Source organism: Hoplias malabaricus, chromosome X2, assembly GCF_029633855.1.
Source record: "Hoplias malabaricus isolate fHopMal1 chromosome X2, fHopMal1.hap1, whole genome shotgun sequence".
NCBI lineage: Eukaryota > Metazoa > Chordata > Actinopteri > Characiformes > Erythrinidae > Hoplias > Hoplias malabaricus.
The window spans coordinates 40046229-40070187 of NC_089819.1; the positions used below are offsets into that span (position 1 = coordinate 40046229).

The 23959-nt window shown below is 38.5% G+C and overlaps 2 protein-coding genes across 3 annotated transcripts; both read right to left on the reverse strand.

Moving 5' to 3' along the window:
- Positions 1–540: 540 nt before the first annotated feature.
- On the reverse strand, positions 541–13083 carry LOC136676939 (major facilitator superfamily domain-containing protein 6-A-like). 2 transcript variants are annotated; one of them, XM_066654252.1, is made up of 8 exons: positions 12894–13083; positions 10566–10880; positions 9398–9987; positions 6086–6183; positions 5314–5475; positions 4313–4411; positions 2364–2647; positions 541–1729 (listed from the first exon to the last, which is right to left on the reverse strand). In XM_066654252.1, the coding sequence occupies exons 2-8, from the start codon at positions 10827–10829 to the stop codon at positions 1619–1621; spliced, it is 1608 nt and encodes a 535-aa protein (XP_066510349.1). In that variant the 5' UTR covers positions 10830–10880; positions 12894–13083; the 3' UTR covers positions 541–1618. The 2 variants fall into 2 exon arrangements, with proteins under 2 accessions (XP_066510349.1, XP_066510348.1); XM_066654251.1 differs by having other exon boundaries at positions 10566–11833.
- Positions 13084–19950: 6867 nt separating this feature from the next.
- Positions 19951–20868, reverse strand: LOC136677389 (leucine-rich repeat-containing protein 70-like). Its single transcript, XM_066654911.1, has one exon. The coding sequence runs from the start codon at positions 20866–20868 to the stop codon at positions 19951–19953; it is 918 nt and encodes a 305-aa protein (XP_066511008.1).
- Between the last annotated feature and the right edge of the window lie 3091 nt (positions 20869–23959).

A 23959-nucleotide genomic window follows, 5' to 3' on the forward strand; every position in this document is an offset into this window, starting at 1 on the left:
ATTATTGTCTCTCTAGGCTTTTCCTTTCTTTGCTCATGGCAGAGCAAAGGCATCTGGAGTTTTTAGACAACGGAAAGAACTCCAAATCTTGAAAAGCATGATGTAAACATAAACAAACTTGAGAGAAAATTGTTTCCCCACTATTGTAGACGTACTCTATAAAGTAGAACTTAAAGCTGGCAAGAAGCAGAGCCATTGCACAGCAGTACACTGAAATTTAGTCTCTGTATTTATAGCACACTGATGACTAGTAGAGTTGAGGACAACCATACACACACACACACACCTGGAGCAGAAAGCAGCCACCTCAGTACCCAGGAGCATTTGTTGGTTATGTGCTTTGCTCAAGGCTACCTTTATTCTCTGTTCCTTCACTCACATCGTTCCTCAATCCAGGGGGTGGAACTGACAACCATCCACCCTCAAGCCTCCTTCTCCTTCTGCACTGAAGAAACAAACTAAACATCTCTGTATTTTTTTTTATTTACTATTTGGTTTTACTCAAAACAGCAACAAATGTTCATTACAGACCAAGCTTTTTCACCTGGATATGTCCTGGCATTCTATGAGGTTTCATGGCTGTAGACTTGAAAATCCTCTTTGGAACATGACACAGAGAGGTATATATCAAAGCACAGTTTGTCAAACATCATTACAACTTTTTTTTTTTTTCACAAGAAATCATTCCTTGTGAGATAAGCCCTGGATTTATAAGATTATGGCTTATGTCTAGGCGCATATGGAACTCAGTGCTGGCCAACATTTGCCACTGCAGTGCTGCCCACTGCTGTTTGAGAGATATAAAGGCAACACTGTGTATACAGCAATACAATACAATATAATCAGAGCAGTATTTACTTTCAGAGTTTGATATTTTCTCTGAAAGGTGCTATGACCTCAATGAAGCTTGCTGTGAATAAGAATAGCTGAATTTGTGGAACCAGCCCACATTCTGTATATATTATCAATGCTATATATCTTATCCAACTTAGCTATTAAATTAACTATGATACAGAAATACATCTGTGAGAAAGAATGAATAATGCTGCCTTGAAGTCCTCCTTGGCAGTTTCCAACACAAAACCTTGGTTCTTTTGGTAAAATTGAACTTTGGAATGTACTGTGAAATACTGCAGTGAAATAAAGAGCAGGGCGTTTACATAAGATGAGTGCTTTTAATCCACTTAGAATCATCAGACAGACTTCATTCTGCTGTGCTCATATGCAGCTACTATACAACTAAACAACACAATTCACAAACCAATATTCAGTGGCTAATGCTGCTTTATACATACCTAGAGCTTATGAAAATATCACTTTCCAAGTAATCATTGCAATGTTGTTCTCGTGTTCATGAGTACTCATCATAAATACGACATTTCTGACATAACTTGAAGACAGTATAAGTAAATTTAAATGGTAAAAGTATAGAAAATAATTTAACCACACACACAAGAAAAAAGTTGAAAACATGTGATCATGTACACGTTCGCTGTAGATAGGCTTAATAGTCTATATTTTATCAAATGTATCCTTAAAAGAGTTTGTTTATGGAGTTGTATTCCAGCTCAGATTCCTCTGTATTCTGGATGGGCTCTTGAGGATTTAGCTACAGAGCTCAGTCCTTTGGGGATCCCCCGTCCCGCGGGGAGTGTGGTCCGATGGGAGAAGAGTCTGGACTTGAGCAGGAAGTTTTATCACTCTGAGAATCAGGAGGAAGCTCCGAGTCCTGAAATGAGCAACAAATAATACACAGAAAAAAAAATCTTGTTACTGCTCTCCTACATTTGTGGGGAATTACTGGATTAATAAGTGCACACACAAATGGTATTTGTGCACAGGTGGGGACTCACTATTACCTATTAACTCTTTTGGTGAAAAATCAAATGTACATAGTTTTCTTTCTCACCTCAAATGCAATCAACCTGCTAAAACATATTTGGTATCTGAAGCTTGTTCCTCTATTTGTGCTACAATAAATAACCAAAGGTTTGAAATGGGGAATGTGAATTTAAGCTTGTGTGCAGCTAGTCTATAGGTTTTTTATTCTATGGAGATTATACAAGCTCTGTTCGAACAATGGGTGCATCGTGAAGTAGCCAAATTCATTTTGTTTTGACATTTAACATACACAATATGTAAGTGTTTTTTTTTCTTCATTTTTAATGTTACCATGTACATATCGTATGTGTCTGAAACAATTTTAATATTTCTAAAGTTTCTAATCAGTAAACAAACTTACCTTGTTCCTTCTGAGAGAAGCATGCAATGTAAAACATAATATTTATCACACTCAAGCAACTGCATTGATCCATGAATCTCTAATACGCCTGACCCTCGGTTTACCTTTAACCGCTTGTTACCTGCAGGGACTGGACTTCAGTGAGTGGTTGTTTCTTCATCATGACGACCACTTCTTTGATCTGGGCAATTGCAAAAGCGATGGTAACCCATGGTGAAACACTGAGGGCCCACGCTGGTTTACTGACGTCTTCCTGCTCCTCCTGGTGCCGGGTTTTCCTAGCAGGGAGTTTGGGCTCCTTCCACACAGGTGGGGTTTCCACCTCCTGGTTCTGGACCAGATCGATGGTAGCTATGGGAACTGGACTTGAGGGAACTGGGATGTTCTCCGCAAGCATCTTGTCCACTGTAGGGTGAAAAAGAAAATGGAATATGGAAAAAAATTAGACTCTTCATCAGAGCACCACTAAAACACCTGCTATTTCTTTACAAAATCAGATGAAAAACAAAGAGCAGCCATTTACTTAAACCTTTACTTTTTCATTCTTAATAAATATCAGACCAACTACATAATCTTCACCAATACTGAGAGATCAAATTCACACTAAAAAACTCACAATTTCATTCTTCACAAGACTGATCCAAAAGGATTTTAAAGAGATCAGATCAGCACAGTGGTTTCTTTTAAAGAATTTGTCACACCTACTTGCCATCCCTTCAGTCAGCTTCTTTGGAGTTCAAAGAGCTGACTCTTCCCTGTCTTACACACCTGTTTGTCATCGCCTTTTATCCAGCCTTTATATACCCACACATTTACAAATAATGGTTCTACAAGGGTTTTTCAGTAAAGAAAATGGTTATTTATTTAAAACCTGAACACCCAGGGTTCAATATTGAACTATTTTGTGTTACACATACACATGTGTGCATATGCATTGTAAAGGGGTTCTGAATGTGCTATAGATGATTCAATATAACACCTTTTAGAGAAGTGTTCTATATGGAACCAAAACCAGTCCTTGTGCTGTTAAAAGCTTGACAGTGTAACAATAGAAAATCCCTTTTTGGTCCTATATAGAAGCATTTTCTGAAAGGTGCTATATAAAATCATTTATAGCACATTTTTCAATCTGAAGGATCCCTTAACAATGCATAGAACCCTTAAATTGCATGGTAAATGTGCCCATGGCTTTGTATAGAACCATTTCCTTTAATAAGTTTAATAACTTTAATAATAAGTACCCTGACCTGCACTCTGCCTTTTTGCATGTTATTGTCACTCTCTTGTAACAGTATTGATCCCTGATTACTTTGTTTTGTTCTATATTTTTTCTCTGCCTTGTCTTATGACACTGCATGCAGAAAATGACAGTCCCTGTTAAAATCTCTTCTTTTGCCTCTTACTCCTGTGTCTGAGGGTTGCAGCATTAGATAAATCCTACAATCCTTTCTATTTATTTACACATAGCTACAGCAAAACTATTGCACTAACCGTTTTTGGGGTGTTAATCTGAATATTTCAAAACGAGTTAAAGATGCAATTGGTGAATACTTATTTATTAACAATTAGGATACCAACATTTTATTTATGAGTAAATGCAGATTGTTACTGTATTATTAACACGTTATTAAACATGTTATTACTTATTTATGAACTATCTGTAAAGATTAGCGCAGACATTGTTTCTTTTTTCTTTATGAAATGAACACATGCACCTAGAGGAGTGGACAACCAGCCTCTACACCATTTAGGGTGCTCCTTCCCCAAGGACACCTCAGCCAGGTCGCGTAGATCAATCAGTCGACCTTTTGGTCTGAAGCCCTCTACACTAACTATTAGACCATGGCCAAATGTTATAGAGATAATATCTGATAATCTTGTTTTTCATTCTTTCTCTTTATTAGTTTTGTGATGATATAGTTTCCTTGAACTATGCCTATTTACATATTGATATTTTAATTATGACAGAGTTTTGTGTTTAGATACTCTCTCTCTCTGTCTCTCTCTCTCTCTCTCTCTCTCTCTCTCTCTCTCTCTCTCTCTCTCTCTCTCTCTCTCTCTCTCACTAACCTGTGTGCTTGTCCTTCTCAGTGACATGCTGGATGAGGGCAAATAGTAGGAGAATGACCAGAGAGGTCATTCCAATCCCCCTGAAAGTCTCTGCCGGGCCTGGAAGTGCATAACACAGTTAAATCTACACTTTCAAATCTCATCCAAATATGTTCAACATATATCAATCTTCCTGTCATGCACAATCATCAGCAAAATGCAATAGAAATTTTGTGTTTCTTCAAATGATCAACACAAACTCCTACACACATACAGGCACATTCAAAACTAACACGTTCACAAATACAAACCTTAGACAGGAAATAATGACACATCAGCTACTGAGCTATTTGCGTCATCGCCATCTTGAGAAAACCATATCTACTTTGAATAGTTTTCATTTCTTTTTACCCTAAAGTAACACTATAGAAGGTTTACTCCTTTCTGCTTTCCTTTATGGCTTCAGGAGTCCCCACACTCCACGACAACCTTTCAAACTGCTCCATTGCAGCTCAACACTCTTGGAGGAGAACACTTAATTCTAGTTCTGTTACATCAGCTAAACATGTTTGTATGTATGAATTTATGTATACATTTAAACACATATACAACTGTCAGTGTTCTCTTTCAAGTATGTTGAGCTGAGGTAACTTTTTTGTCTTGATATTTGTGATATCACATTCAAATATTACAAAACACCATGTTATAAATTTGAATTTCTCCTTGCTACATTTTGGACAGGATGGCTGTTTACATGACAACATGGAAGATAAACATGGCAGGTAGTGTCAAAAACACACGTTGGTAGGTGGATTTGCGGCTCAAAAGTGTCCGTAGGTGTGAGTGTGTGAGTGAATGTGTGAGTGTGTGTGTGTGTTGCCCTGTGAAGGACTGGCGCCCCCTCCAGGGTGTATTCCCCCCTTGTGCCCAATGATTCCAGGTAGCCTCTGGACCCACCGTGACCCTGAACTGGATAAGCGGTTACAGATAATGAATAAATGAATGTTTTCTGGGGGTCTCACCAAAGTAGTTGACAAAGACTCCGCCCACCATGGCACCGCAGCCCCTGCCGAGACCAAGGTGAAGTCCTTGTAGAATCCCCTGGGCAGAGGTCCGGAAAGCAGGAGGAACAGCAGCACTCAGGTACGAGATACATGCTGCCCATACAGCTGCATGGGTTACACCTTTAATACACACACACACAGATACACATACACATTCCAAGTTTATTCTTGTAGGATTGGTTTATGACAGTCTACACATCTCTGGTTATTGTGTGAGAACAGATACCTGGCTGAGTGTTTGTTTTGTGTGTGTGTGTTTGTACAGATTGTTCCAAAGAAAACAGAGAGTGAAGCACTAATCATAAGAGAGCAAGAGCTGGAGGGAAATGTGCTGAAAGGCAGTGAAATCTCTGCTGAATATTATCCATCTTAATCTACATCGACATTTCTGTCTTTTGTCAAAGAAAACATACATACACACACACAGATGCATATGCAAATATCCTTACAGGACGGGGTGATTAGACAATATTATTATTATCTTTATGAAGACAAAATAGGTCTCATACTTGAATACAGAAACCAATATATTTTGGATCCTACATCATTTGAATTGTACAGGCTGAAGCTCCATTATTCTAGAGGAAACAGCGTCAGCTGCTCCACATCTTTTAAGTTACTGAATACCGAGAATTGGGACAGTGACATTAGCTTTCTTTTGACTGTGACTCTGTCACTAGGAATAATAGTTTATTTGAATGAAAAAATGTCTTACTGATATTTATTTTACCTTGCAACACCTCCATGGGCAGAACAGTCCAGGCATTCTGAAGATAAGAGATGTAAAGGTAACGGGCAGTATTACACGCCAGACCAATGTACAGAACTCTGTGGACACAAACACACACACACACACACACACACACACACACACACACACATTTGAATATATAGCAAGTGACTGCAGCTGAACACTGTAACAATTTTCAATCCTATTTAATTGCTATCAGAACAAAACCTTGTGTTCTAATATTCATGCCAACATCTTTACTGATATTGTTTATTGATGCTAAGTTTCATTTATGGGTCCCAGGTCCCATGGTTCTTACAAGTTACACATTTTCAAATAGATTTCCGTTGATGGGTGTTTATCATAAGTGTCTGTGTGTGTGATATTTAACCAGGGATAGCTCTAGAGGGGGGCAGGGTTGGGCATTGCCCACCCAAATTTCTTCTTTGCCCACCCAAACTCAAAGCCAGCTCAACCAAACAAAAATTATCTCTTTTCCTTTTTTTAATTTCTGCTTGGCTCTTTGAGTCATATAAAATATACAGACAGCTCATGCAGCTCACGCAGAGCAGACAGGCCTGTCACTGTGAAAAGGCGAAGTAGTGATCTAAAAAGGGCGATTAGACTTTACGCTCAAATCCTTATGGTAGATTTGGCTTATTTTTTGGTGACATTTTTGCTTGATGTTCGTTTAATATCTTTTTGGCTTCTAGTGTCAGCTACACTGATTTTTTTCACGTTTTAATTCATGCACATTCCTTATACATTTAATAACCTTATAATGATAAAAAAAAACGTACCACATGTAACCCATGTTGAACTAAGCACCGTATGTCCGAGCCCCTCTCTAAAGCACATGTAGCTAGTATTAAAGTTTATCCCTTGCTTCCTCACTTTATGCTGCCTCAGGAGACTGTGTTGAGTCTCGACTTATTAGGATGCTTTATGTTTAGCAAGCTGTTAAACTGTCCAGACGGTCTAAAAAGAGGATTATGTTGCCCTACTCTTTCAAGGTTTTTAACCCCGAATCATACTGTGTGGTGATTTTTTTTAAAAAGAAAAACTCAGGTGAATTTATGTGGAAATGTTAATGTTGAAAGACATCCAAAATGCTTATGAGCAAGAGAAAAAAACCTCAGAGCATTAGATATATTTACACACTTCATATGTCTCTAATGCTCTGAGTTTTTTTCTCTTTCACTTGCTATATATATATATATATGTGTGTGTGTGTGTGTGTGTGTGTGTGTGTGTGTGTGTATATATATACGCAGAGAGAGAGAAAATATTTCACTTCAGTTGTTAGCTTGTTGCTAGCAGGTATAAGTGTCTGCCCAGATTAGCATTGTGGCTAAGAGGGCTAATATACAAATACTGTATGTGCATCATGCATATTGTTTTTACTTTTACAAAAATTAGGGTGACCAGACGTCCTCTTTTTTAGACTTAAAACATGTTCGGGCGGAATTTCACAAACGTCCGTGATTTTGTTTTTCTAGAGCTTACATAGAATTTCGAGAAGCATTTCGTCCACAAACTAGTCCCGCCCTCCTCTACTCCGATTGGTTCGCTTGAGTGAGAAGGGGGAGTGGTGAAATAGCCTAAAATCTTCGGATTGCACGGTCTGACTGTAGAGCTGATAACCTTCTCTGTAAAAATTTAATTGGTCAGTCTGCACGTCAGTAGTCCTTGTTTACGTCAGCCAAAGCTCATGGACCTACCCTCATCTCGAGCAGCTATGACGAAAAGTAAATGTAAGTTCTCGGATGAATTAAAAAAGAAATTCCCATGTTTTGTGTAGTAAATAAAGGTGTAAAGGATCTAACAATAAGCACACAACGGCAACGAGGGGCAAGAGCTCATCACCACCGGCTCCCGACGGAGGCGTGTCCTCTTTTTCACCATCTCAGATCTGGTCACCCTAAAAAAATTTAACAGACTCCCCAGAGCGAAGAAGCCAAGCTGAGAACTAAAAGTCCAAGTGAGTAGTGCGGGTGACGTCAGCTGCGCACACATCCAATCACGCAGCAGTGAGAGAGACAAATAGACAGATAAGAGAAACATATACTGCACATGAAGTTTGTCTGCCTGTGTAGAGAAGACTTAAACTTTCTGGTATACATATATGATAAAGACAATTTTAAAAAAAAGAACGAAAAGTTAAAGAATCTGGGAAATGTTTCCATTGCCGTTGTTAATGCATATTTTTTTACTTGCTTGTCCTGATTCAACCGTCCAGAATTCAATGAAAGATGTAATAAACCTATAAAAGTGTCCTTCGAAATATGCAGTCCCTGAATTAAACTGGCATCCCTGCTCAAATCAAACCCAGAATACAGTTCTAGCTTTCTAAATGACACTAAAAACTTGCCCACATATTATGTTTTACAAACAAAAAAAACAACAAAAGCAGTGTGGGCCTGTATTTAACGATATATTTGAATGTGGATTAGACAATCTTTGGAACTATTCATAATATAACTGATGGAATAGGCCAAACTCTACATGTGTCATTCCAGAATTGCGGGTACATTTAGACTCTCACAGATAAAGATCTTGTTATTTATCATAAAAAATTTTATTGAATCACATTTAAGTATTAATATTTATTATATTAAACTTTCAATAATAATAATGTTTGATCTTAATTTTAGGCATAAATAAAAAGCACAAAAGATGAAAAATGTGAAAAGTTATTTTAAAGAAGACCGGGGTATATATATGTTATATATATGTTAACTATGTATATTTCATCCAATTTGTCTGTAACAGAGTTGACAGATTTTTCTGTTAGGAATTAGTTTTTCTGAATAAATGTTTTAAATGTTACAAGTTTAAGATCAGCAGATACATACATACATACATACATATATATATATATATATTCACATTCTATACTTGAAATGTATTCTGGAATGGGCCACATGCCTAAACATTTTTATTTATTTTCAAAAAATTAACATACATTTTTAACCCTATCACCAAGACCTATTTTATTATGAGATGATAGCAGATATCATGTGGTTAACACGTAATGATCTACAGAATCTACAGAATCACACCCTGCCCTGAAAAAGACAGAAGGACAGAGAGAGAGAGAGAGAGAGAGAGAGAGAGAGAGAGAGCGAGAAAGCTAGCTACAGAACTGTGTTGTGGGGTTGAACTGAATGACTGTAAAGAGAAAAATCCCAGAAGCGCAGCAAACCAGACCCCTTACACACACATACAGAAGGATTTGGGACAAAGTGCCATACTTCACATTCTCTCTTACAGTTAAGACACCAAAGACGTAACAAAAAGGTCTAGTCTTACCTGATGTGACCCACCAGTTCGATGAGCTTGTGACTGGTGAAATAAGCAGCCAGTTCAGAGATGTGGCTCAGGACGGAACACACTCCAAACAAAGTGGGGGTCCCATTCAGATCCTCCAGATGCCAGTAGAGGAAGGTGAAGACGAACCCATAACCGAAACCCATGAACCAGGCCACAAACAAAACTGTGCTGTAGCGAACTTCACAGAGAAGCCGCAGCAGTTCCAAGTAACGGAACTCCTGACCCTCAGGGAGCTCTGTGCTCTCTGCTGTGCCTGAAGATGAGGTACCGTTCTGGGCATCACTCTGGTTCTGGTTCCTTTGTAACTCCTCCAACCTCTGGAAGTCAAAATGGAACTGAGTCGCAACAAATAAAGCCGTTGCCATTAGCACGCCGAAGACAATAAACGCAATCTGGTAGTTTTTATAATCTGGCATAACACATCCCACTATGCCATCGATGATGTATACAACATGAGTGTGGTCAATCCAGATCCCTACGGAGAGCATGGCCAAACCCCAGCCTAGAGAACCCCACATTCTTTGAAGGCCATAACGGTCTCGATGAGGGCCCAGGTATTGCAGAGTCACCTGTGAAAACATCCAGAGATAAACACTACATCCTTACACATGCACACGGGCTGAAGTCATGCATGTATTTGTAAACTTTGTTAGGCCCATATAATGAGCGCTAGATTAAAGCTGAATTTCTCTATGGGAAAAATGAACAACTTCCTGAAATAATTGCTGTTAGCACAATGTTTTGTCCTACATACATTTTCCTTGGACATTTCTCCATACTGCATGTAAGGCTAATTCTAAACTTCAACACTATTAAACAACATAATAAGAAGTTAATGAAGAGAATGAACTTTCTTATATGGCACTGGTTTATTATTTATGTCTATTATTTATAAATGTATACTTCACTTTCATAACTACAAAACCTAAAACTAGTAACTAAATGGTGTTAATCTTAATCTTCTACTTTCGGCTGCTCCCTCCTGTCAAGGATCCCCACAGCAAATCAACTGAGATCCACACCATCAATCTGGCACAGTTTTTCTTCTCATTTGTTAGTGTATATGTTATTGTGGTTTCTGCATATGATATTAAGTCGAATACCTGAAATAATAAACTTAGGTTTCAGGGAGTTTTTTGGCACTTACTGTGTCCACAATGGTTACTGCAGGTGCACTGAAAAACTCCCCGATGATGACGACAAGCAGAATGAGGAGGAAGATGGCCTCCACCTGATCCTGGTTGTAGTCAATCTTATATTCAGGTGGTTCAGAAGTGGTGCTATCCTCAGGTGTGGGAAGTGTGCTGGTGGTAGAGTCTGTAGAACTTATGGTGGCAACTTGAACAGTGGTAATGGGCTGAGGATAAATGGAAGAACTCAAGTTCTGCCCATTCTGTGAAGATGGAGTCATGCTAGTGTTAGCATCTCGTCTGAACCGGCGTTGAAATATATAGCCTTGTTTCTGATTGGAGAAAAGCAGAAACAAATTGGTGCGATGTCCATTCAGAGCTCTGCGCTTCCTGGTGTGATTGACTGAGGAGTGAATTGGGAAAGATGTTCCATTCCCATAAGTGGAATTTGGAGAAAATGATAAAGTTCCATTGGAGGTGGCTAGATTTGAAGCTAAATTGGATTTATCGGAAGCTACAGTTGGAGCTAAAGTAATATTGATGGAAGCTACAGTTGAAGCTAAAATATCATTTGTGGAAGCTACAGCTGAAGTATCATTGCTATAAGTTTTGGTTGGAGCTAGAGTCCAATTGGTGCTAGGTACAGTTAGGGCAAAAGTCCAGTTGGTGGTAGCAGTGGGTGCAGCTAAAGTCTCATTGGTGGAGGCTACAGTTGGTGCTAAAGTTGTGGTTGTGATGGAGTTAACCAGTCTACAACTCATAGCTGCTGGTTTCACAAAGCCAATCCCACAGTTGAACATCAACCAGCAGAAAACTGAAAACAACAACACAGCTTTTCCCTTTTTGTAGCGGTCAGCAACTACTCCCCAGAAGGGAGCACTACAGAACTCTATAAAGTACCTGATCCCCACCAGCAAGCCACTATAGGTGGCAGTTATGCCCAACTGTTTATAGTAAACAGGCAGTAGAGGATGTAGTGAGCCATATGCAGCATAGAAGAAGAAGTAAAATACTTTTGAGACCAGGAGATGGTGATTTACTCTGAGATACAAGCGTTTGCAACAGTTCAGTTCCTCTGCAGTCACTGGGGTTTGTATTTCTGTGTCGGGGTCACTAGTATTGGGTTTATTTGCCAGTTTTGTGTCTACAGGGTCACTGTGGACCTCCAAAGAAAGTCTATTAAAACGTTCAGAAAGTGCATTGCTCCTTTTCTGCTCCTCTTCTTCTTCATCTGCCAGAATGGCCATGCGGTCATCATGTGCCATGGCTAGGGGATACGGGAATCCTACAGAAGGGAAGAATAAGAAAAATAAAACATTGTTTAAAACATAAAACATGACACTGGCAATACTTTACAAAAATACCAAATTGCAAAAACATGCCTTTTAAACTTCTATGCTTTCGTGATTGCACAGTGCGTAGTTCAGCCCCAGCCATTCACACTGAAGATGTGTAGACGTGAAGACATGTTCAGAGTGTAATGCTTTTTAAATTTGGCACAAAACAGAACTAGAAAAGATATATATATATATATATGTATGTATGTATATATAAAAATACACACTTTTACAGGTACATAAAAAAACAAGAACCTGACATCAGAAAAAACATGAATAATAGTCCTTTACAATTATATCAAAAGGAAACTTCTAATGATCTGTAAGATTCATGATTTAATGGATATTTACAGAACATTTAATAGTACCTACGGAATAATTCATTGTAGTTACTGATTACTTACATATATGTATATTGTATAAATCGATTCATGAGAGCAATCAAATAAATGAAAAATAAATAAACCCTGCAAATAACCTTTGATCCTGTTTGTAGTGTTTAAAACCAAAGAAATATGAAGATACTTAGGACGATTAGGTAAACAAGAGAACCATTGAGCTCAAATGAATCATTTACGGAAGTACACAGCATGATATCATAAATCTAGTGCTCTTTTGCAGTTTAGTGGCATTTAAACCAGTCAGTCAGGAATCACCTTAAATTAGCATCACCATTTACCCGAGGGCAAAGTTGCCGCCTTCTGACGCGTATTTTCTTGGTTCTTATGGAGACTTTACGCTCCAACTTAAATGGTTCAACAGCAACGGCTGCACCCTTTAAGGTGGAGCGGGAAATTCCAATAAGGAATAAATAGAATATTAGGTTGGTTGTTAGGGAGGGGCTTTAAGTTCTGTTATGCCAGGTAGACAGGAAATGAAAAACAAAATATGTGACAGAAAGTGGTGTATGCCGATAAGACGGCCAGAAAACAACGTTTTAGTATTATAAAGAAGTGCAAACGTAATTAAACTATTTATATACCTTGTAGTGGTTAAACCGAGGCTTACCTGTATATCCTTCAAATTTTTAGGGCTTACATGCTCTTTTACATTCCTTCCTCCTTAAAGGTTAGTTCCTTGACTCCTACACTTGTTCTATTTTCTTCTAATTGGCAGATATGCGTTGAAGGCGTTTGTTGTGGTGTTTTCCGCCTAAAATGTCCTAAGTTCTCCGGAATAAAGCCGCCAACACAGGGCAGTTTTGAGGCGAAAGTCGAGCGCCGCATTCACCTGCGGAAGCTGTAAACTGGCAGCCGGGTTGCCAGATTGCACAAAAGTACACGCCCTAAATATCTATTCAGCATATAGCAATGTAGACCTGCCCACTCAGATATTTCATACAGAATAAATCATAATTTAAAATAATTTTAACAATTCGTAGTATTTACTGTATAATTTGTAGTAACAGAATAATTACTGGATAATTCATAGTAGTTATAGTAGTAGTTCATAGTAGTAGTTGGATAATTTAAACTACATATTAACTTATTCTAACTATATTTAATAACAAGATTGTTATAGTAAAGTCAGTAGTATTATATATTTAATTTTACTTAATTGGTCGAAGAATTGTTAAAAGTAGTTATAGAACGATGATATAATGCATAACTAAAATCATATAAAATAAATAAATAATTGAAAAAGTAAATAAATCATATATAGGATAATTTATAATTAATACAGAAAAAATCATAATTGATTTTAATGATTCATTTTAGTTATGGAATATATTCCCTCTATATTAATAAATATACATTTCATCTATGCTATTTGCATTTATGTTATTATTTCATAATCTTAGAAAAAAGGAGACATGAAAAATTAGTTTTAAATTCTGTGTTTCTGAATGTTTTCTGAAGGACTGGCGCCCCCTCCAGGGTGTATTCCCTGCCTTGTGCCCAATGATTCCAGGTAGGCTCTGGACCCACCGTGACCCTGAATTAGATAAGCGGTTACAGATAATGAATGAATGAATGAATGAATGAATGAATGAATGTTTTCTGGGGCACGGTGGCGCAGCAGGTAGTGTCGCAGTCACACAGCTCCAGTTTCCTCCCACAGTCCAAAAACACACGTTGGTAGGTGGATTGGCGAATCAAAAGTGTCCGTAGGTGTGAGTGTGTGAGGGAATGTGTGTGTGTCTGTGTTGCCCTGTGAAGGACTGGCGCCCCCTCCAGGGTGTATTCCCGCCTTGCACCCAATGATTCCAGGTAGGCTCTGGACCCACTGCAACCCTGAATTGTATAAGAGGTTACAGATTATGAATGAATTAATGAATTAATGTTTTCTTATCTCTGCATTCACTGCTTTCAGTTCCCTGGGCTCCTAATAATCATCTGTGTCATGCTTTGATCAGAATACCGCAAGGCTTAATCAAAACAGCACTTTATTTACCCTGTCTTAAAGGCCATTTTCAGAACGACCAAATTCATCATATTTTCCTTTAAATAAGAACGAGCCACTGTTTACGCCAAATGCCATTTTCATTTTTCACATTCTCTTCTTCCCCATTCTAATATTCATTATATTTAATTAGTACTCTTACAGTATCTCCAGGCTCATTGTCTGTGTTTTGCTCTTTTTAACTTTAGCTCTGTGCTCCCACATGGTCCAGTACTCTGATTAAAGAGACTCAGAAAGACATGCAGAAGCATGCAGAGACTCAGAAAGACAGTTCTGAAATGCTTGCTAACTGTGTAAGATGCAGCACAAAATCAGAACATGTTGTTTTATTTCATGTTTAATAACTTAGGCAGATCATTTTTTGGTAGTAGTTCCAGATGCCCAAAATAATTTGCTGATGGACTCAAAAATGATAATATATAATAATACTGTGGCACCCCCTAAGACTAGTACTCCCCAAGTAGTATCCCCCTTCTACTTTGGTAAGAATAGCATTGGGTTGCCTACACTCTGTCTTTCTAAAGCCTTTAAGACAGCCAGTTCAATAAGGAGCAGTTTTCCCATTTGTGTTGTTTTCCTCAACATATACTGCAATAGTGTCAGATGTGGGACCTTACTGAAAAGGTGGAAGAGCCTGAGCAACTCCTCAGTAGATCCTGAAAGGCAATAAAAATGAATTCTTTGATAGGGACTGTACCCTACACAGCAAGTTCACCAGTGTTAAATCAACACCATTAGTGTAAAAATGTAAACTTGTCAACACTCTCAGTATTAATTTAACACTAATAGTGTTGATTTAACGCGGATGTATTTGCTGTGTAAATACATATTTGCTCAAAATATTGACTTATAATACCACAGTAATAACTCATAATATTATGCACCCTATGAATATTTAATCTCAGGATGTAAAGTGGTGATGAATGAAATAAGTTTTTTCCCCACAACTCTCTGTTGACGCAAGTGCACTTTCTGCCATAAACAGATACTGTGCTTTTTAGAGGTGGGCGGATTGATCCAAATATCGATAATATTGATACCAAAGCTGGTATTGATATTGAACAATACTTGTGTAAAAAAGATCAATACTCAAGTTTTTTTTCTCCCGCACGCACTGACTGCTGCGCACGCGGATTCATCAAAGTCTACTCTCTGTCTGTAAGATTCTTTCTTTATTTATACATCCTTTATTTCATTTTCACTTATTGTTTTTATTTTGCTTAAAGCCAGAAGTGCACTGAAGGGAACAAATTCCTTATTCTTTGTATTATTTTCTTGTATTGTTCGACTTGAAAAAAGAACAAGTTTGAAACTGTTTACAGTATTTGTTGTGGTGTGTTAATTTTGTTGTATTGTGGTTTGTCAGCCCTCTACCTCAGGAGATTTTGTTTTAAGTTGTGTTGAGTGATATATTTTACAGAAAACAGAATTTCACTGAAAGGAAGAACATTCCTTATTTTTTATTGTTTTTCCTAAGAACAATTCTATTTGAAAAAAGAAACAAATAAAGAACTAGAAAAGATGTCTAGTGAGGGGAGAATTTTTATTTAATTTTTGTAGTGTGGTTCCTCCTTTTCTACCTCAAAAAAGATTTATTTTCCTAATTTTCAGGCAAACTTTATTTTGTTAGTGTTCCATTGTTTCTAAACAAAAATGTTGATTGTGATAATCAAGTATTTTGTTGTCACATACAATGTTTGGTGAAATTCTATCCTAGGTCTTTTGGATCCTTTTGATCTATGAAGCTTAAATGTTAAAAAGTATCTGTATCAATATCGGTGATACTGGCACTGCATTTACTTGGTATCGGATCAATACCAAAATTCCCGGTATCGCCCACCTCTAGTGCTTTTACTCAGGGTTGCCAGATTGGACAAGAAGACACAGCGTAGAGGGAAAAAGACCAAGAGACTGTGGAGAGAGAAACCTAAATCTATTTATGACAATCTAATCAATTGCTCAGCATGCCTATTTCTAGTTATAACTCCACTGTATCATCACAGCAGCTTTTTGGTTTGTCCCCTAACTGTAACAAATTATAACAGATACAAAGCACTTCTCACTTTCATGTAATTATATACCTTACAAAAGCAGATAGAGTTGAGAAGGACGAGATAGGCTTTACATGTTGCATCACAACACTGAGTGAATGATACGTTAGGCCTAGCTTATAAATATTGCCTGAGGTAAACACTGCAAGATGAGATGAGGTGGCCTAGACTGTGGAAATGTGGTTTAAATTGGACCTCTGGAGTACTCAGACTAAGGAGGATGGCCATGTAACATTATAGGGTGAAATGCAACCCTATTAAAACTGGCAAACCACTGTTAAACTTGCTATATCACATTAGGACAAAGTGCAACACCATAAAGAATATTAGACATCTTTATGACTAACTGTACTGCAATACAGCCAACTGTAACACCATAGGACCAAATGCAACCTCATAAAATAATGAAAGAATACTATAAGACCAATTCTTACACAGTAGGGTGGAGAGTAACACAACAGGTTAAAATGAAAAACCACAAAGACCACAACAAAAATGTTTCTAACCACAGGATCAAGTGTAACAATAAAATTAAAAGATCAATATTGCAATAACTGTTACACTATAGGACCAAATTGAGTAGCAGGTAATGTATTAGTTTGCTATAAGGATAAATGTAATACTATATGACCTAATTTAACCCCACAAATTAAGGACATTAAAATATAATTGATGCAGTTCACAATAGCAACCTCTTGTGGAGCATTTCCTAAATGTGAGTGAGTACATGAGTAATAGCCCCCTTTTTGAGAAACCTCCCGACTCACAAGTAAGTGAGTGATTTCCAGAGGCCTTGGCATCTACAAACTATTGCACCACTAAAAGAACAACCGTAACACCATGAAAACTATTAGATCACTATAAGATTAACTAACCCAACAAGTTCAAATGTAACACAATAAAGCCCTCAGGTATTTGTTGTTGCTCTTACACATCACCTCTGCTCAGCAAGTGATGTTAATCAGCCAAATACGTGGATCAAGATTGGAAGAGTTGGAAAAATATGTATGGTACAGGTACTTCAGGAGTAGAATCCGGAACATATTTGCTATCGAGTCAAATGAAAAAATAAAATAATTTATTTAGCAATTTTTAAAAATATCATTATATACATTTAATGCATTTAATAATTGTTTTCCTCCAGTAATGCAGTAATTTTTTTTGTAAACTGAAAAATAATCAGTGATTTGTTAATTTTCTTTAATTTAATTTAATTTAATTTAATTTAATTTAATTTAATTTAATTTAATTTAATGGATGAAATCAAAATGAAAACATTTACAATATTTCTTTTGACCAATTGATAAACAACATTTTGTAAACCAGATGTAACCTAATTTAGAATGTCATGCCTGTAGCACATTTATATCTATTTTATACAAACATTCAAATTGCATAATTTTAAAACATTTTTAAAAAAAATATTAACAAGAGAATACAAAAAGTATAAAATAAGCATTCACCAGAGGCTCAGATGGTTATGGCTTGCCACTGTTTGACAAACATTGTGAGAGAATTGCCAAAGAGTTTAAGAAGGACATTTCTCAACACAAAACTGCAGAAACATAGATCTTTCACCACCTACAATATAAAACTTGTAAAATGTTTTAGGTACATGGAAAAAATCTCAAAGAATCTGAAGTGCAAGTAAAGGTGGGAATCCACTGATTGATGTGTTTGATCTTCATGCCATAGGTCTTAAAAGTTCTTCATTAAATATTTTTAAATTAAAATTACAGCTTCAAAATCACTGTGATGCTCCACTGACCTGTAACAAGGAGAATAGAGCCTCTGCCATTGCTACTTTGAGCTCAGCACTGCAGAAACTGCATTATGTAACTTTTGGAGGAGGATAGCAGCAGCCAGATCCAAAATATTTTATTCCAATGCCCAGACTATGATACAATGTACATGGTTAATAGCGTGGGTGACTTTTATGTGAAAATGACATGACAATATAAATATTTTAGATACATTTATTTTCACAAAAATACATCCACAGCCAGAGAAGAATAAAGCAATTAGATAAACACCAATTCATAAAAAAAATGCCAGTTAACATGAAAATTTACACCTTGAGCTACTGAGATGGTATATATGTTAAAACAAGTTTTGCTACATAAAATTAGTTACAATGCGGTTGTAACAATTTTATAAAATTGGAGGTTGTTGGTTCGATTCCCGCTCTGGGTGACTGTCTGTGAGGAGTTGGTGTGTTCTCCCCGTGTCCGCGTGGGTTTCCTCTGGGTGCCCCGGTTTCCTCCCACAGTCCAAAAACACACGTTGGTAGGCGACTCAAAAGTGTGTGTGTGTGTTGCCCTGTGAAGGATTGGCGCCCTCTCCAGGGTGTATTCCCGCCTTATGCCCAATGATTCCAGGTAGGCTCTGGACCCACCGCGACCCTGAACTGGATAAGTGGTTACAGATAATGAATGAATTAATCAATGGATTATAATTGAAGCATTTAATGCAGAAGCCACGTTTAGTTTACTGTATAAGCCAAGTAACAGTAGCATTTTAGTTGTCTTCTGCCAGCCATATAATGATATTGTCACGGACGTGTGAGTCACTCGGCTGTGGTGGCAAGAATGAATGAGAAATGCTACTGATGAATTAAAGTAATAATGTGAATTTATTTTGGGGGGAACAGCATGCAGTTAAATAAAACTAAATGTGTTAGAGGGAACATCTATGTTTGTGGGGAACTGCAGTTCTCTCTGGTTTGCTTACATCCAGAAGCTCAGTCTTTTAAGGTAGAATGTTGTGTTTGAGGAGAAAAATGGGTGTTTGAGGAGAAACTCATTTATAACTCGAGTTCTTTAGTTCTGGGCGGCACGGTGGCGCAACAGGTAGTGTCGTAGTCACACAGCTCCAGGGGCCTGGAGGTTGTGGGTTTGATTCCCACTCCAGGTGACTGTCTGTGAGGAGTTGGTGTGTTCTCCCTGTGTCCACGTGGGTTTCCTCCCAAAAGCACACGTTGGTAGGTTGATTGGCGACTCAAGTGTCGGTAGGTGTGTGTAGATGTGTGTGTGTGTGTCTGTGTTGCCCTGTGAAGGACTGGCGCCCCCTCCAGGGTGTATTCCCCGCCTTGCGCCCAATGATTCCAAGTAGGCTCTGGACCCACTGTGACCCTGAATTGGATAAGCGGTTACAGATAATGAATGAATGTTCTTTAGTTCTGAAGCATGTTGGTGTGTTTACTTTGATAAAGTTATCAGCTTCTGGAATTTAGAGTTTGTTACTACTTAAATAATCAGAAAAAGCCAAAATAAGTCAATATTACCCACCTATGAAGCACTGTTTTCGAGTATTTCGAGGGCCCTTTGCCAGTTTTTTGCCAGAGGAACAAGAGAGAGAGAGAGGAAGCCTAGCATTTCTGACCGAGCCACTTTGTTTTTAACTTGCTTGCTAACACTGGGGCTTCATAAACACAGACTGTTTCCAGAGCACAGCTAGACTGGAGAGCAGGAAATGGTGAGGAAACATCAATTTTATATAAAGTGTTTTTCGATTACAATTGTAGATGTTCCCTTTAGGATGCAAAGTCATGGTACATGTCAATGTTATCTCATTTCTCCTTGGCTTTTCAGTCCTTATTTGTGAGTAATATTTTATGAGTCACATGACATGTCATTCACCTCTGTCCAGTGCTTCCCTTTATTCTTTTTCTTCCGTTTAGTCTCTGCCATGACAATAGCTGCTACCCCAGTGATGAACACAGTGATGGTGATGATTAGTACAGTAACTGTTTCTGCAAAACACAGCTGGGAATCAACATCTCTGAGGGCATCTCCCTGAAGTTGCAGAGGTTTGTAGCATGTCAAATTCTCGTAGTCGTCTAGTATAAATCTCTGGACGCTGTGCAGTTTTCGGAAGTCTCTCTGCAGATCGCACTCACATTTCCAAGGGTTACCCTCCAGCAAGATGTGGGTACTGTGGGTGTGGAGGCTGAGGAATGCTTTGAAATCCACTGCATGCAGTTTGTTATAGGCAAGATTAAGCATGGTCAGGCTTGTCAAGGGAGCAAGGACCCCAACATCTAGATGATCAATTGAATTATTTTTAAGCCCAAGAACTTCCAGGTTCCTCAGCATAGAGAAGACCCCATTAGAGAGGGAACTGATATTGTTCCCATCTAGGTACACCCTTCTCAGAGTGCTCAATGAGCCAAAAGCTCTTATCTTGATGGAATTAATGGCATTTTGGCTCAGGTTGAGCTTCTGCAGGGCATCCATGTGCTTGAAGCTGACACCGTTAATGCCTGTCAAGTGGTTGTTTGCCAGAGACAACTCCCGGAGAGACCCCAAACCCAGGGAAAACCCTTCGGGCAAAGTGGAAATGTTGTTTTGGCTCAGATCCAGCTTGACCAGAGCATCCAGTAATGAGAAAGCACCGTCCGAAATGGTACTAATCTGGTTGTTGTTCAAAAGAAGTGTCCGTAAACGGCCCATGGACCTGAATGCCTGGTTTCGGATGAAAGTCAGCTGGTTAAAGGACAAGTTCAGGTGTTCTATGCCTGGTGGGAACATTGTGGGTATAACAGTGAGGTTTTGGCTGGCACAGGTGACAAATTTTAGCTCCAGGTTACAGGTACAATGGGCCAGGCTAGAGAAGCAGTTATCTGAAGATATGAATTTCACCCCCAGTGTCAGGAACAGTAGCAACAGCTGTAAATACATCCTGTAGACAAATACAAAGGCACAAAGACAGACAGATGAAGCTTTTGAACTGTTAAAATAGGCAATTATAGCTGGAATTGGCAAAAGCATGTTGTAATTTTATAAGAAGTATATATGTAACTCATAGCTCATTACAGTTTTTCTCAATTGCTTAAACACTAAACCCTGTTGTCTGAACCATTTGCTCAGTGCCCTGAACCCATTTACTGAAATGGTTACCATTTTGTCAGAACCTTAAGCACTTTTCACCTTGTTAAACTCGCAAACCTATTTTCACCCACTAAAACACACGTGATGCACTAGGGTTGCAGTTTGCAGTTCTTGCTGCACTCATTTTGCAAAACTCTGCACACAACTCTGAGCACACTACTCAGTTTTCAGAGGGAACACATTTGTCTCATTTTCTTAATCACTGGCATCACCAATGCCAACAAAACTCAGTATGCCAATGAATTAACCATCGTCCCACATGTGAAAACACAATTAATCAGAATAATTTACTCACTTCTACTAATTGCCTGGGGCATTTAAACCACACACTGACTCAGCTTCACAAAGCCAGAGTAGGAAAGATCATCAAGAGGCTGATGCAGAGGAAGACAAAGAAATATTTCCCAAGACATTCGAGCGATTCTTATTGACAGTGTCATAAACCTTGGAATGAGCATGAGGGAAACTGGGCAGAGAATGCAACCAAATTTGAGTTGTTACACTGTAGCTGGAGTCATAAGGACATTTCGTCTTGAGAACATGCAATTATAATCATACACAAGATAAGATAAAATATGTAAAATATCCTATGCCAATCCATTAGAGCTTCACATAGGGCTCACCCCACCCTCTTCTATTGTTCCAATCCTACATCTACACCCTAAGGTTGCTGTGGCTGTTTATGATTCAGTCAGCAACCAGCTACCCTTACATCTACGGTTACTCATTGAGCCCATCACATGAGTACCCAAACCACCCACTGCATCACTAGCTCTTCACAGGGGTCATCAGGTAGGCACCTCCCCTCATCAGGGTTTCGCTGAATTAAGACCACGACACCTCCAGAAAACTCAACAGTGTAGTCTGGCGTCCCAGCCCCAGCCCCCTCCAAGCCAGCTTTACAGTCCTACATTACCCTTAAGCATCAACAACCATAAATCCACATTGGCATCCCCTGGTGACTAAGGCTGTACCTAGCCCCACTGGCACCGTTAATGCATGCTCAGTGCCACCAGTTCCATGTGATCTTTACATGCTACATCACCAACCACCACAACAGCACCTCTACAGTGCATTTCCCCAACTAGTCTGTGTTCTCCTTATCCACAACCACTGACTAGACCTGTTTTTTGCAGTTTCTGATAACTCCTTCACAGCTGCCCTTAGTTTCTGGCTCCTGATGCCAAACTGCACAAGCAGGGATATGTCAGACTTGGCTACAATCCCCTAACACATATCTCCACTAGTCTTACATGTGCATGTCACTTGCGTTTCCTCACCTCAGCCACCAAGTCTGCATACTTCAGCTTCTTCCTTTCAAATGCTTTGACTACTACATCCTCAAATGGAACTGTTAACTTTATGAAATAAACTCTCCGTTTACTTTTAGAGTACAGCACCATATCTTGCCTCAGTACAATAAGGATATGTGCATTTACAAATTTTCTGTCTGGGTTAGGACATAAAAGCCCAAGTTTACAATATTTACTGTACCTAGTTTTGTCTTCCTGGGTAGAGGCAAAACCATCAGGTGGTGAGAGACTATGCTTGTTTAGCCAAGACCAAGAAAATGCAATTGTGGACATGGTTTTGGCAAACAACAGCTGGCAAACACACTCTGTGAAATCCAAACATGTATCATAGATGACAATGGTATATTCCACAACATACAGAATGTTGCCTTGTCCACCATTGATCGTGTGCTGAAAGGCCACAGAGTGCGAATGAAGCAAATATATCTCATTCCATTTGAGAGGAACTCTGAACATGTAAAAGAGATGCAATTTTTGCTCACAAGTATCTGCAGTGTGAATGCTTTACAGTACTATGTACAATACAGTACAGTAACACTACTTATGTGGTTACTGATTTTACAGTGAGCATTGTACTTTCTTCAGAGAATCCTTGAGATTGATGCAAGTCCCTTTTGAATTATTATGAGTCACAAAATCATCACTGCTACAGATAAAAAAAAATCATTAAAAAAAAATTCTGTAAAAAAAAGTGAAACAATAATCCAGGCACGGCCTGGAGGTTGTGGGTTCGATTCCCGCTCCAGGTGACTGTCTGTGAGGAGTTGGTGTGTTCTCCCTGTGTCCGCGTGGGTTTCCTCCCACAGTCCAAAAAAAAAAAAACAAAAACCACACGTTGGTAGGTGGATTGGCGATTCCAAAATGTCCATAGGTGTGAGTGTGTGAGTGAATGTGTGTGTGTGTGTCTGTGTTGCCCTGTGAAGGACTGGCGCCCCCTCCGGGGTGTATTTCCCCGCCTTGCGCCCAATGATTCCAGGTAGGCTCTGGACCCACCGTGACCCCGAATTGGATAAGCGGTTACAGATAATGAATGAATGAATAATACATTTCTATAAACCAATTCTCTAAACTGTAAACATGAAACCCAAATTTCAAACTACATTCACAAAACCTCTGACTCTTCCTGCATAACCAAACTATATATTACGACGGGTGCTAAACAGGAGTTCTGAAAATTCATTTTCCTTTGTTGACAATAAAGATTATTTCTAAAGCTTTATGAAGTGATCATCAAGTGTTTTCTTTTTTTCTATGTTGTGTTTAATGACTGGTCAGTGGTGTTTTTCCAAAATAGTCTGGTTTTGCAGGAAGAGTCAGAGGTTTTGTGAATGAAGTTTGAAAATTGGGTTTCATGTTTATAGTTTAGAGAAATTGTAGGATGGTTTCCAGAAATGTGTCATGGCAATTCAGAAAAACTG